Source organism: Mchenga conophoros, linkage group LG3, assembly GCF_057382185.1.
Source record: "Mchenga conophoros isolate Kocher_MC1m ecotype Shallow Benthic linkage group LG3, M_conophoros_male_GT1.1, whole genome shotgun sequence".
Taxonomy (NCBI): domain Eukaryota; kingdom Metazoa; phylum Chordata; class Actinopteri; order Cichliformes; family Cichlidae; genus Mchenga; species Mchenga conophoros.
This window is the reverse complement of record NC_140528.1, coordinates 30,035,772-30,050,339: the sequence shown is the minus strand read 5'-3', so window position 1 is coordinate 30,050,339 and position 14,568 is coordinate 30,035,772. Positions and strand designations below refer to the sequence as shown.

The 14,568-nt window shown below is 45.0% G+C and overlaps 1 protein-coding gene and 1 long non-coding RNA gene across 2 annotated transcripts; one reads left to right on the top strand and one right to left on the bottom strand.

The window, feature by feature from the left end:
* The first annotated feature begins 2,375 nt into the window (after window positions 1-2,375).
* Window positions 2,376-11,335, top strand: LOC146578089 (endoplasmic reticulum chaperone BiP-like). The gene is made up of 9 exons (XM_085269427.1): window positions 2,376-2,457; window positions 3,070-3,211; window positions 3,304-3,535; window positions 3,632-3,769; window positions 9,378-9,490; window positions 9,594-9,984; window positions 10,073-10,310; window positions 10,402-10,569; window positions 10,704-11,335. Exons 2-9 carry the CDS (start codon window positions 3,096-3,098, stop codon window positions 11,213-11,215), a joined length of 1,908 nt encoding a protein of 635 aa, XP_085125553.1. The 5' UTR covers window positions 2,376-2,457; window positions 3,070-3,095; the 3' UTR covers window positions 11,216-11,335.
* LOC146578090 (uncharacterized) lies at window positions 8,657-9,047 on the bottom strand. Its single transcript, XR_014891655.1, has 2 exons — window positions 9,011-9,047; window positions 8,657-8,707 (listed from the first exon to the last, which is right to left on the bottom strand). It is a non-coding gene; the product is annotated as an uncharacterized LOC146578090 (long non-coding RNA).
* Window positions 11,336-14,568: the final 3,233 nt, after the last annotated feature.

Here is a 14,568-nt window from a genome sequence, read left to right as displayed (position 1 = left end):
CATGAACCCTGCTTACGCATGAACCCTGACATATAAAACTGTGTATCAAAGTGCTTGCTCTTTGAGATCTACCGGACTGCGCTTTGGGTGGTGTCGTGTGGATCGCCCACATATATGTGCTTAATAAATAACTGTTGTTGACTGGACCTGCTCTGAGTATTGGTTGTTTGTTCTCAGCCCAACATCAAAGAATTCGGGACAAGAGTCATCATCCAGATATGTAGAGAACAGTAGGAAGGACTTTCTGAAGCGTTTTTACCGTGTACTTTCATTATTATTTAAAGAACATGAAATAAGTGTACCTTACTTTGTTTTGCAAGGCATTTCACAATATTGAATCACAACACATACAGATCCAACAGTCTAAGGGAGCTTGGAAAGAAAAGCGTCTGGACTTCTCTAAGTTACTTGAAGACGTTTCACCTCTCATCTGAGAAGCTTCTTCAGTTCTAAGGTCAAATGGTGGAGAGTCCCAGATATAAACCTAGTGGGAGTGACCCCCCCACAGAGGGACAAAAGGACCCCCTGATGATCCTCTAATCGCCTGAGCCAAGGTGTGAAACTGGGTGTGGGTCCCAATCAGCCAGAGTTTTGGGTGAGTTCATTGTGAAACCTGGCCCCACCTTATCATGCAAATTCCTGAGATCAGATGGCCCAGGATGTGAGTGGGCGTTAAGGCGTCTGGGAAGGATCTCAAAACTGGATTATAGATAGGAGACAGTTGGTGTTGTTGGTTTACGAAACCAACTATCTGCTATCTATAATACGGTTTTACTCTTCAGTGTACCCTTTCAAATAAAGCTGTCTTAAGCAAACACTTCAGCTTCTATAACTCTTTTCAGCAGATATTTCTGCTTCTTCATCTGTTTTTTAGCACATTCCATTACACGGCATTCAGACTGCATTTTCACAGGAAATGCAACTTTTCCTAGTTTGACCTTTGTCTAAGGTACACAAACACACACACTCACACTCACACACACACACCAGGACAGTGAAAAAGAGGATAGTTTACTACACATCATAAAACACAATCATTAATCTTTAATGATCCTGCTCTATCTTTCTGTTCTGACTTTAGAGTCTTTGTTTGTTTATTGAGCCAAAATTTGGGAATCACACTACTGTTTTAGTGGGGAGAAAAGGGTAAGTGAGTGGTAGTGAGAGAGTAAACCATTACACATAAAAACTTCATCCACGCACACAGTGGCAGGTTCTGTCTCAGAGCCCTGCAACCACTCAAAATACAGACAGTTCAGGCAAAAGAACATATTGAGTCATCATTTTAGCAGCTACACCAGGTTATAAATTATAAATCCATGTGATAAAACTCTGTCTTCATTAACCCCTCCGTTCACAGATAAAATTGCAAGCCGATAATTGTAAGAGGCACAGACATGTACCTTTTACCACGTTAATCTCCACAGTAAGAAGCTTAAATTACTGCACTGATTCAAAGTAAAGGCTGGTCTTACAAACCTATCCCTTTAGCTGAGTTATCGGCTAAAGCGATGGTTTGAAGGAACAGCCTCTACTTTATTTTTCAACTGTGTTTCTTTAAAACAGAATTCAAAGCAGAAGGCAGGTAAACTAACTACTGTGATAAATCTGTCTCTATACAGCCCTTTGTGCTTTAACTGGAGATTCTGATGCATCACTGATCTGCTGTATTACACAGAACTTCCTGCTACAACGCCTCAGGTATGCCTTGCTCTGACATACCTGCCTGGCATACATCCCTGCAGGATTCCCGTCAGTGGGAAAGTCTCGGTCACGTGAAAGGTGGAAACTTCTGAGGTCAAAGTATTCAATTAAACTCACAATCCTAATCTTAACAACCAACAACATAAAATCTATCTTAACTGATACATTCATGGTTTATATAACGGACTTCTCATGGGCCAAGATCAGCACATTCCTCTTTCTTATATGTAACGAAAGTGAAAGAACTTTACTAAAATTGTTGTGATTACATCAGTATCTGAAATGAGGAACCTGCTAAGCGCAGAGTTGAAAGCTGGGGCGGTGCTTTGTGTTAGGTCTGACAGACACAGGTCCTCCTATGCAGCAGACAGGCTCACAGAGAGAGAAACTTCTCTACAAGACTGAAACTGTTTAGAGCAAGGAGTCTCCCACTGACTGTACAAATACAGATGTATTTATTAGTTGTTAATTATCTCACGAGTCAGTGTGATTTTGACGAAATAGATTTGCAGTTTCATTTTGCTCTGCCCTGCCTACTAAGAAACCTGACACACACTAACTTGCGTACTAAAAGTGATTAAATGTTTAGCTGGGGGGTGGAGGGGGAGGTGCTTTGCCGAGTGCTGGCACAAACAGAGAGCAAACAGAAAGAGCGAAAGAGAGGTGGGGATTGGAACTTGAAGGCTATCGCTGCTTATACCATTTTATTTCTAAAAGAAATTCTTTCAAGACCTCAACAACAAAATCGAGCAGGTGAGACTCAAAGTGGCGCCAGTGGTAGTGAGCTAAACTGGGAAATTCAGAAACAGTGTCACAGAGGTATATATGAGGGTTAAAACATTTATCATCAGCATGATAATTATTTACATTTTCTACAACACGTTTTATCAGGAAGTAGTCGCGTTATTGTACCTAGGGTATAATCAGTCTAGTCCTAAAATATATTCACAAAACTGATGTAATATTTGTTGCAATTCTTACCAACTTCTTTGCCAGCTACTCTTAAAAACAAAACATTTTATACACAATGGTAATTAAAAAAAAACAATAAATAAAACATTTAAAAGTCACTTAACATTTTCAAATATTACTCTTAAACACCAGTCATAATATATTTATAGTATTTATTCTCTAAGACCAACTTCAAGTCTGCTATGGTTCTGGGACTCCGCAAATCATATGTGCACCATTAGCTTCTTAAGTGGTTTAGAGTAATGAACCAGGCTGGGAGTTTTTAAAAGCCTCAGGAATCTTTTGCAGGTGTTTAGAGTTAATTCGTTGATTCAGAAGGACCTGTAGACCACTTATTGTTCTCAAGGCCATGTTGATTCATGTTGTAATTCTTTTCTGCATTTCTCCTTGTAGATTGGAGAACAAACAAACAAACAAAGATGGAGCTGTTGTGGGTTGTGATGTTGTTAGTCTGCACAGTCTTTGGTGCCGCCGATTACAAAAGGATAACTGGGAAGACTGTGATTGGGATTGATCTGGGGACCACATACTCATGGTAAGTCACTTCAGGCTCTTTAAATAATGGAATGATGTCTCTGTGGAAAAATAATATGGGATTCAGACTGAATTCAAACTGTTTCCTTGCAGTGTTGGAGTGTTCAAGAATGGGCGTGTGGAGATTATTGCCAATGACCAGGGAAGCCGAATCACCCCCTCCTACGTGGCCTTCACCAGTGAAGGTGAGCGTCTGATTGGTGATGCTGCCAAGAATCAGCTGACCTCTAACCCTGAGAACACTATTTTTGATGCAAAGAGGCTGATTGGTCGCACATGGGGTGACTGGTCTGTGCAGGAGGACATCAAGTACCTGCCCTTCAAGGTGAGCTTTCAAGCTGAAAATAAAACTTGTTGGTTCTTTGGGTCATGTTTGAGCTAAATTCTTGTTAAATTAATATTGATGTATATTCCTGTGAAGGTTACTGAGAAGAAGAGGAAGCCCCATATCCAGGTTGACATTGGTGGTGGGCAGGTTAAGACCTTTGCTCCTGAGGAGGTTTGTGCTATGGTGCTGACTAAGATGAAGGAGACTGCTGAGGCTTACCTTGGCGAGAAGGTACAAAAATGTCAGAGATTCTAAATAAGTGAAGATGCAAATCTTAATTAACCCCTTTATGGGCTAATTAAGAGCGATAAGAGCGGGCACGCTCCATTTAGCTTAACTATTTTTAAATCCCGGTAGCACTGCAATTAGATAAGCCAGCGCATTTTCACATAAGATAAGAGAGAGATAAGATAAATCTTTATTAATCCCTCGGGTGGGTTCGTAATATGAAACTGGAGGAGTTGTACTTACTGTCAGGGCTCTGTGTGCGGGCAGGCAGAGAGGAGGATCCAAACGCAGGACTCAGACACAAACGTGAAACTCAAAATCCTCAGCTTAATTGCTGGTACAAAAACAAACACTAAAGTGAACACGGAATATGGAGAACAAAAACACACAGGCATGATCTGAGGGTACGACGCGACACTGACACAGAGAAACACAGGGCTTAAATACACAGATGGCAGTAATCAAGGGATAAGAAACAGGAGGGGAACACACCTGGGAGAAATCACAGCTGACGAGACAGGGGAAACGTAAATTGAGCACACTCACCTACGATACAGACCTTCACCATAAAACAGGAAACTCAGACACATGGAACCAGACAAGACATTGAACTAAACAGACAGATTCACAAACAGACGGGGTGACACCATAGACAGACAGAGATACAGACGCAGACTCAGAGGCAGACCGAATGTAACACGTAGAACTCAAACAATAATAATAATCATGATAATAAATTGGAAAATGATAATAATAAACTTAAAGCGCTGGGTCGCCGACCCAGGACCATGACAGTACCCCCCCTCAAGGGCTGGCTCCAGACAGCCCAACAGAAACACAAAAACAGCCCAAACCCCCCCCCCCCAAAAAAAACAGAAAACGACCCAACCAGGGCGGGCGGTGGAGGACCAGGACGGAGGGACATAGTCCAAAAAGGCCCAGACGGACAAGTTCAGGGGGCCGACAGCGCAGGAGGCCAAAACAGTGCAGTTCTGGAGGCCGACCATGCGGACGGCAACGGTGGCGGGAATGCAAGCCTGGAGGCCGGCTACGCGGAAGGCAGTGGCGGCAACAGAAGTCCTGAGTGCGGCCACGGTGGTGATGATGCCCAACAAGCGGCCTGGCAGATGACCGACGATGTGGAGGTGGTAGTAGGGGACCCGAAGGCTGCGTGGCCCCTGCAGCACCAGGCGAAGCGGAGGTTGGACCAGACGAGGCAGAGGCTGAAGCCGAAGCTGGGCCAGGCGACGCTGAAGCGAATGCGAAGACTGAACCAGGCGAAGCTGATGCAGAGGCGGGGCCAAACGAAGCCGGTGATGCGGGACCTGGACCAGACGAGGATGAAGACGCGGGAGCTGGACCAGACGAGGATGAAGACGCGGGAGCTGGACCAGACGAGGATGAAGACGCGGAGGCTGGACCAGACGAGGATGAAGACACGGAGGCTGGACCATACGAGGATGAAGCGGATGCGGAGGCTGGACCAGGCGAGGCTGAAGCGGACGCGGAGGCTGGACCAGGCGAAGCGAATGAAGCCGGACCAGGCGACGCCGTGGGTGAAGCTGAAGCCGGTCCAGGCGAAACTGATGGAGCTGATAAGGTGGCTGCTGCGGGCGAGGATGATGAGACTGCAGCGGGCGAGGATGATTAGACTGCAGCGGGCGAGGATGATGAGACTGCAGCTAGCGAGGATGATGAGTCTTGGGGCTGGACGGGCTCCTCGGGCCCTCCAGCTGACGAGGCAGGAAGCCGGCTAGGTTCTCCTGAACCTCCAGCTGACGAGTCTTGGGGCTGGACAGGCTCCTCGGGCCCTCCAGCTGACGAGACAGGAAGCTGGGCGGGCTCCTCGGGCCCTCCAGCTGACGAGACAGGAAGCTGGCTAGGTTCTCCTGAACCTCCAGCTGACGAGTCTTGAGGCTGGACGGGCTCCTTGGGCCCTCCAGCTGACGAGACAGGTAGCTGGGCAGGCTCCTCGGGCCCCCCAGCTGACGAGGAAGGTCGCTGGGCAGGCTCCTCGGGCCCTCCAGCTGGCAAAGCAGGAGGCTGGGCGGGCTCCTCGGGCCCTCAAGCGAGAACAGTCTCAGGAACAGTGGGCATAGGGGCCCCTGGAACACACAGGACAAAACCAGCGGGGGCGGGGACCTCTGGCAGGGACAGAACGGAACCAGCAGGCACACGGGCCTCTGGCAGGAACAGATCAGAACCCGCAGGCAACACGGGCCTCTGGCAGGAACAGATCAGAACCAGCAGGCACACGGGCCTCTGGCAGGGACAGATCAGAACCAGTAGGCACACGGGCCTCTGGCACGGACAGAACGGAACCAGTAGGCACACGGGCCTCTGGCAGGGACAGAACGGAACCAGCAGGCACACGGGCCTCTGGCAGGGACAGATCAGAACCAGTAGGCACACGGGCCTCTGGCAGTAACAGAACAGGACCAGCGTGCCCACGGGCCTCTGGCAGGGACGAAACAAGTTGCGCTGGCTTCTTTATGTCCAGGGGTCCAGAGTTAATTGAATGCTGATATTTAACCTCTAGGGAGGCCCCGGAGAGAGTAGAAGTCCCAAATTGAGCTAGGTCTTGAGGAGCAATGAAAGTCTGTGTGGGGCTATTCTCCCCCTGAAAGTGAGTGGGTGGAGATGGTGGCCGAGAAGCAGGCTGTGTTAATGGCTGAGCTGCTGGCAATACCAGAGAGCGCACTAAGGTCGACTGAGATGCAGGAGACGGAACTGACTGGAGAACAGGAGGAGACGGAACCGATGATAAAGCTAATGATTCCTCTACCAACTGAGCTACCGACTGGGCCATGGACTGTAACAGAGTTTGTAATATGTCTGGCTGTGGTAGCGACTGAGCTATGGATAGCGGGGGTGAAGACTGAGCTATGGGTGACTGAACTTGAGGTGAAAGTGGTGGTGATGGAGTTGGTGACTGGGCTACAGGCGGCTTCTGAGCAGGAAACACAGGACACTGAGCTACAGGTGGCTGCTGAGCAGAAAGTACTGGAAACTTAGCTGAAGGTGGCTGCTGAGCAGGTGACACTGGAAACTGTGCTACAGGTGGCTGCTGAGCAAAAAACTGAGCTGACACGGGCTTAAGAGTCTCTGGGGTGACACACACATTGTTTGCTCTCACAGAAGTGTTGAGTTGAGGACGAACAGCAGTCACTATATGCTTGACAAGTTCAGGAGCATGATAATCACCCGGAACCTTTTGAGGCATAGAGTCATAGATCTCCTTGGTTTCATCGACAGGTTTAGAAAGGTGAGGTATGGGACAGTCTAAATAGTGCAATGAACCGGGAGAATTGTCCTTCAAATAATCACTCCTTTCATTTACAGTTCTTATTTCAGCAGGGGGCGAAAGAGTGGCCCCACCACTCACCCTAGCCAGCTGTTCAGAAAAAGTCCTAGGCTCCCACTGGAGCTGTGAATGCTGGCAGCGGGTCCGCCGCTTTCCCGTCAAAGAGGGATCGGGACTGGCTGAGGGTGACGTGGCAAAACTCTGCAGCGGCTGCTCCTCCTGCGGTATGGAATCGCTGGGTGAGTCGGGTGGCACAATAATGATTCCTAACATCTTGTAGACCACCTGTGCAGGCGTAAGCTGGTTGCTTGCAGGCTCGTAGTAATCCTCCCGGGACCGGCTGGAGCGTTTTCTGCGAGACCGGGGCGTCCGCGGGGAGGAAGCAGACGAGTGGGCTGAAGGGTAGGCTGCCAGCGAGGAACGGCAGCACGGAGGCCCTCCAAGCACTAACCGGGTCCCGTCAAAACAGGAGCTGCGCTTCCACAGTGAGTCCGCTGGATCCATTACTGGTCACGTCGTTCTGTCAGGGCTCTGTGTGCGGGCAGGCAGAGAGGAGGATCCAAACGCAGGACTCAGACACAAACGTGAAACTCAAAATCCTCAGCTTAATTGCTGGTACAAAAACAAACACTAAAGTGAACTGAGCACACTCACCTACGATACAGACCTTCACCATAAAACAGGAAACTCAGACACATGGAACCAGACAAGACATTGAACTAAACAGACAGCTTCACAAACAGACGGGGTGACACCATAGACAGACAGAGATACAGACGCAGACTCAGAGGCAGACCGAATGTAACACGTAGAACTCAAACAATAATAATAATCATGATAATAAATTGGAAAATGATAATAATAAACTTTAAGCGCTGGGTCGCCGAACCAGGACCATGACACTTACATCTTATGCATTCAACTTGTCCTCGGTCTCCTTCCAAATATGGCTTTGCAAAGATTGCAACCACTTGCAGCAATAAAACCTTATATTTCAGAAACACGTTTTGCTGATCAGATCAGCTGTTCATAGCACTTCCCATTTTGGAATACACGTCAGTGCCAATTATCGCATGTCCTCCATCCCCTGCCCAAAATCAGAAGTGATGTCATATTTTGTGGGTAATGTAGTTTTTCCTTTTAAGACTGTTATAGGCCTATACTGGTGATTTTAAAAGTTATGTTTGACTTTATGCTTTTTTGTTTAGTTTCTGGGATGCTTAGACCTCAAATTGCACTGTTGGAAATAGTTTTTTTTGATGAACATGCTGTTTGTTTTGCAAATTTGAAATGTAATATTTAATTCATATTTTCCCCACAGTATTTAAAAGTTGGTGTATCTCAAAAATAAAACTATGAAGACCCTCAAAATAAATTTCCTGTGGTTGGAAACTACTTTGTGCAACTTTATTGTATAATAAATAATTTATAATAATTTATATTTCTTTGTAGTTCATTGCAATTTTTTGCAATTCTTTATAGTTACTATGGACTTAATGCATTTGTGTCTATTCTGCCCTCCCTGTACGTTGATGCCCAGTTTGGCAGATAGATAAACAGTTCTTCAAAAGGAGAGGCAAAGGCTTCCAGTTCTCATTGCAGGGTTTATTTGTCTCCCTAATGAAGGCACTGTAAAACTACAAACATAAGAAAAGCATATTAAAACATACATCTGGAACATAATATATTTCTCACATTACAAAGTACAGACTGAAGACTTAGCAACTTGAACTATAGCTGGCATAACCAAGAAAAATAAATGAAAACATGTTAACGCCAAATCCCGCTAGCTTGATGCTAACACATAATGGAATTTCCTATTGACATGCTAACACAATTAGCATCGGCAGTGCAGCTAACATGTCGGCTTCAAATATGAGAGTCAACAACCCATTTTACATCACATGCTTAACATGAACACAGAATATAATCGTACTTACAAGCATATATTTCTCATGCTCCAGTACAGCCAACTTCATAGCTAATATTTTGTGTGCTGGTATCAACTTGGCCAGACTCCATGAACTTTTTCTATATTTACTAGCGAAACTTGAGTACACAAACCCGCTTCCTCCCCCTAGTGGGGTGGTGGAGCTACTGCACCCCAGCAGTGGCAGCACAGTGTCATTAAATTTGCTATATAATGATTGTATTGATGTATAGCAACTTGAAATTCTCCCAAAAATGGCATTACAGCATATAAAAATATGAAGATAAGCTGTGGCGGACTTGGTTCTGTGGTAGGTCTTAAAGGGTTAAAGAGTTAAATGGTCTATCATGAAATCTGACTTTATCGTTTTTCCTTAGGTCACACATGCTGTGGTCACTGTCCCAACCTACTTCAATGATGCCCAGCGCCTGGCCACTAAGGATGCTGGTACCATTGCTGGTCTGAATGTTGTGCGAATCATCAATGAGGCGTAAGCATCCAGTCAAAAATGAATTTGATCATCTGCAATTTGAAACTGCAAAACAATGCCCCTGCCCTCCTATTGAAAAATAAATTCTTACTGTATTCTTTAGAACTGCTGCTGGTATTGCTTATGGCCTGGACAAGAAGGATGGAGTGAAGAACATTCTTGTCTTCGATCTGGGCGGTGGCAGCTTTGATGTTTCTATTCTGACCATTGACAATGGTGCATTCCAAGTGATAGCCACCAATGGTGACACTCATCTGGGAGGTGAGGACTTTGACCAGCGTATCATGGAGCACTTCATCGAGCTGTACAAGAAGAAGACTGGCAAAGATGTGCGCAAAGACAACCGTGCTGTGCAGAAGCTGCGTCGTGAGGTCGAGAAGGCCAAGAGGGCGCTATCTGCCCGGCACCAAACCCACATTGAGATCGAGTACTTCTTTAAAGGACAAGACTTCTCTGAGACCCTGACTCGTGCCAAGTTTGAGGAGCTGAACATGGTAAGATATTAATTTGGTTAATTAATTCAAACCCTTTTGGAAAAGCGGTTGAACGAGCTTTTTAACTTGTGTGTTCTTTAAAACCCAGGACCTGTTCCGGTCCACCCTGAAGCCTGTACAGAAAGTGCTGGAAGATGCTGAATTGAAGAAGTCTGACATTCATGAGATTGTCCTGGTTGGAGGCTCCACTCGTATCCCCAAAATCCAGCAGCTGGTGAAGGAGTTTTTCAATGGCAAAGAGCCATGTAGAGGCATTAACCCTGATGAGGCTGTGGCATACGGAACTGCTGTGCAGGCTGGTGTGCTTTCTGGAGAGGAGGACACTGGTGAATAATGACTCTTACAAATATTTTATTAAATAGGGTTGAGCTTTCAAATGTGATCAAATGTTTAGTAAACCTTTTCCCTCACTTGCAGGTAATGTGCTTCTTATGGATGTGTGCCCCATGACCCTTGGTGTTGAGACTGTTGGAGGAGTAATGACCAAGCTGATCCCCAGGAACACAGTGGTGCCCATCAAAGAAGCCCAGATGTTTACTACACCCTCTGATTACCAGACAACTGTCGCCATCAAAGTCTATGAAGGTAAGAGCTTGGATGTTGTTTTTTTAAAGTTGCCAAATAGTGTTTTTATAAAAAAGGATTCAATGACAAGAAATGTGTGACACTGGAATTTAACGTTCCACAAGTCTAATTGTGACTGTTTTTCTTTTTCTTAGGTGAGTATCCTTTGACCAAAGACAACCATTTCCTGGCTACCTTTGACCTGACTGGCATCCCTCCTGCTCCTCGTGGTATACCGCAGATTGAAGTCACCTTTGAGATTAATATCAATGGCATTTTATGTGTCACTGCTGAGGACAAGGCCACAGGAAACAAGAACGAGATCATAACTGACCAGAACTGGCTGACACCTGAGGACATCAAACACATGGTGAACGACGCCGAGCACTTTGCTGAAGAAGACAAGAAGCTGAAGGAGAGGATCAATGCTCACAATGAGCTGGAAGGCTACGCATATTCCCTGAAGAACCAGATTGAATCCATTGAGAAGGCAGTGGAGGAGAAGATTGAATGGTTGGAGTCCCACCAAGATGCTGACCTGGATGACTTCCAGACCAAGAAGAAGGAGCTTGAGGAAGTGGTTCAGTCCATTATCAGTCAGCTCTGTGGTAGTGCAGGTGGTCCACCAGCAGACGGCAGTAAGCAAAACGAGAAGGATGAGTTGTAGGCAGGTTTGAAGTCTTAACACTCCTTGGCCCTCTGGCATGTTGGCGTACATATTGGACTGATGGGACTGAAATTGGGACAGAAGTGGTTGGGAAGGGGCTAACAATAACAAGTGACCATACTGAATGTAGCTGATGATAAAATGTTTGTGTGGGTTGCCATGACAACACCAGAAGCGTGTCTGAGATTGTTGTATTGTTTTCTATTTGTTTTCCTGTATTTGGGACTCATGTTTGTGTACACTTACAGTAGAAAGAGATATGAGTCCAGTGATACATTTTTATAAAAAATGTTTCTGTTAAAAATTATTCTGAAGTAGTTCCTTCCTGTGAGTCGCGGGAACTGGAAGTTGTGAGACAAGAGAGACAAGACAACGATAACACGGAACATGGAATCTACAACTTCTCTACTGCTGGTTTTACAAGGCGTACACAGTAAAAACATGCTGGCTAATTTGTTAAGCACTTGTGCACTTTGTGAAAAGTAATAACTGGTTGAGATGGATGTCGTATGTGCTCTTAATATTATTTTACTTGTTTCTAGTTTTCACGGTGCTTCATGATTGTGAGAGTAAGTGAGAGGAATAAAAAAGAATTGTGGACATCAGTACGAAGCGTGGATTCTTTGGACCAGAGTTGATACACTGAATTTCCTCTAAGACTTTAAAATAAGTTTCAGTGTGTGGCTGTAACTCAGGTGATAGACCAGGTTGGTAGGTATCTTGCCCAAGATACTCATAGTCATTGGTAGGTATCTTGCCCAAGATACCCATGTTGCTAATGATTCATCTATGTGTGAACGATAGATAATGATAAGATCAAGGGCGTAGATTTGGCATGGACAGAAAGGACATGTCCCCACCAATATCCAGCGATTATTGAATTGTCCCCACCTATAATTTGACCTCTTCGAGTAAAGAAAAACAAACCCGATAGAAAGAAAAAAAAAAGATCTGTCAACGTCTCATTCACCCAGCGGTGCAAAAAGAGTTAAATTACGTTCTCTACTGGAGTCCTACCTCATGTGACAAATATGGCCAATGTGATTGGCTGTGCCTTTCATGGCCATACATGCCAACACTCCCGATTATTCTGGGAGAATCCTGAATTTCAATGCCCCTCCTGAAAATCTCCCAGAGCCGTCGTTCTCCCCAATTTCTCCTGATTTTCCACCCGGACAACAAAATTGAAAAACCATATCCCAGGTTGGCAAGTATGTGCTAGGCTTTGGCCCACATCAGTCTAAAATTGTATGTAACCATGAATAACGTGATGCTATGTCCACCAGGAGAGACTGGACAGTATAGATGTAAAACAAATATGCCAGCAGTTTATCTCAGTTAATGAGAGGAGAAGGCATGTGTTTGGCTCCTTCACATAGTGGACATTGAGTTGTTGTGTGGGGCACCAGTAGTCCATGTCTGTTGCTGTAACAGTAGTTCATGTTTAGAATAAAAAAATCCCAGCTCACTGATTTGATAGGGGCAATAGTGTGCCTATTGCGATCGTGGCTTAAGAGTTGGGCGTTTGTCTTTAATCAGAAGGTTGCCGGTTCGAGCCACGGCTTGGACAGTCTCGGTCGTTGTGTCCGTGGGCAAGATACGTTACACGTTGCCTACTGGTGGTGGTCAGAGGGCCAGAGGGATGACTGGATGTGTAAAGCACTTTGGGGTCCTTAGGGACTAGTAAAGCGCTATACAAATACAGGCCATTTAAAATGTTGCATGATTTTGCTGAGAGACCTTTTACTTTGTGGTAATCTTAGACAAAAACCACCAGGTAATGCAGTGTTCCCTTAGTACTAATGTACAGTATGAGAGACGTTGGTGTACAATAACTGAAGTAATGTTGTTAAGTCCTTAAGGTCATATTCTTTTATTGTCATGACTGTATTTGAAGCTATTTTTATTTTTGTATGATACCTGAGTTATATGGAATATGGCTGAAGTAAACTAAAGTCTAAAATCAGTCATTTGTTTAATAGTAATTAATAGTGTCTGTGAAGGTTCTCAGTCATCCGGGTCATTGTAGACTAAGGTGCTTGGAAAGAAAAGCGTCTGGACTTCTTTGAGTTGCTTGAAGATGTTTCACCTCTCATCCGAGAAGCTTCTTCAGTTCTAAGGTCAAATGGTGGAGAGTCCCAGATTTGAACCTAGTGGGAGTTTCCCTCCAAACGGGGACAAAGGACCCCCTGATGATCCTCTACCTAATCACATGAGCCAAGGTGTGAAAGCGGGTTTGGGACCTAATCAGTCAGAGTTTCGGGTGAGCTCATTGTGAAACCTGGCCCCACCCTATCATGTGATTTCCTGAGGTGAAATGGCCCAGGATGTGAGTGGGTGTTAAGGCGTCTGGTAAGGGATCTCAAAACTGGATTATAGATGGCAGACAGTTGGTGTCGTAAACCACCGCCTATTGACTATATATATATATATATAGATATATATAGATATATATAAAGCGTTATATAAATGCAATCCATTATTATTAATGTTTGTACTAACTTGGTTTTAAAGCCTTTACTGTAAAATAAACGCCGTTCAATAGTCAACCTTAATCTTACAGAGAATGTGATGATTTTATGGATAATTAAAGTCAGTCATATATCCACAAACACAACAAGCTGAAAGTCAGTGATGCTGCTCGGTTTGCAGTCCTGAACATCACGGCACAAGCAGGATTCACTGCACTGTTAATGTTAGCTGTGTTATATTGCTGCCTCTGTTCGGTGGTGTCGAGCCAAACGGACTTTAACGTGTGTTTGAACGAGCTGACGGTTCACTCGTTAAGCTGAAAGATGCTTTAATCACAGCAGTCACACATGTGTCCACTGCACCATCTGGGAACTCTTCTTGTTTAGCACTCGTAATAACACAAACACTAAATCCCGCTTCTCTGGTGCTGTTGTGTAGCAGTGAAAATGTATTTATAAGTTACACATGTTTTTGAATCCTGCAGCTTATTACACATTTGATTTCCATGTGTGACAACTGCAAGTATCCAGAGTGAGGACAGACTGAGGGACCCACTGCTGCACATCATCTGTGAGGCTTTGCACCCCTGATGATCCACCAGGACAAACTCAGCAGTGTGTGAGGAAGAGGAGGAGGAAGAGCCAGCAGCAACTGACAGATGGAGAGAATAGACAGACTGTTCCCTGTTTGTGAAAGACTGCTAGGAAAGTTTAACATAACTAATTGTCTGTCCTGAATCAGTCTTATTAGGTAATGTTCAAATAATTTTATGTTAAGTGACGCTGAAAAACTAGTTCATGCATTTATTACTTCCAGGCTGGACGACTGTAATTCATTATTATCAGGATCTCCTAAAAACTCCCTGAAAAGCCTTCAGCTGA

Bases quoted from the DNA above. Each gene is read 5' to 3' on its own strand.
- LOC146578089 (XM_085269427.1), top strand. From the start codon at position 3,096: ATGGAGCTGTTGTGGGTTGTGATGTTGTTAGTCTGCACAGTCTTTGGT. The intron at 3,212-3,303 runs GTAAGTCACTTC...GTTTCCTTGCAG, and splicing joins CTGGGGACCACATACTCATG to TGTTGGAGTGTTCAAGAATG. The intron at 3,770-9,377 runs GTACAAAAATGT...GTTTTTCCTTAG, and splicing joins AGGCTTACCTTGGCGAGAAG to GTCACACATGCTGTGGTCAC.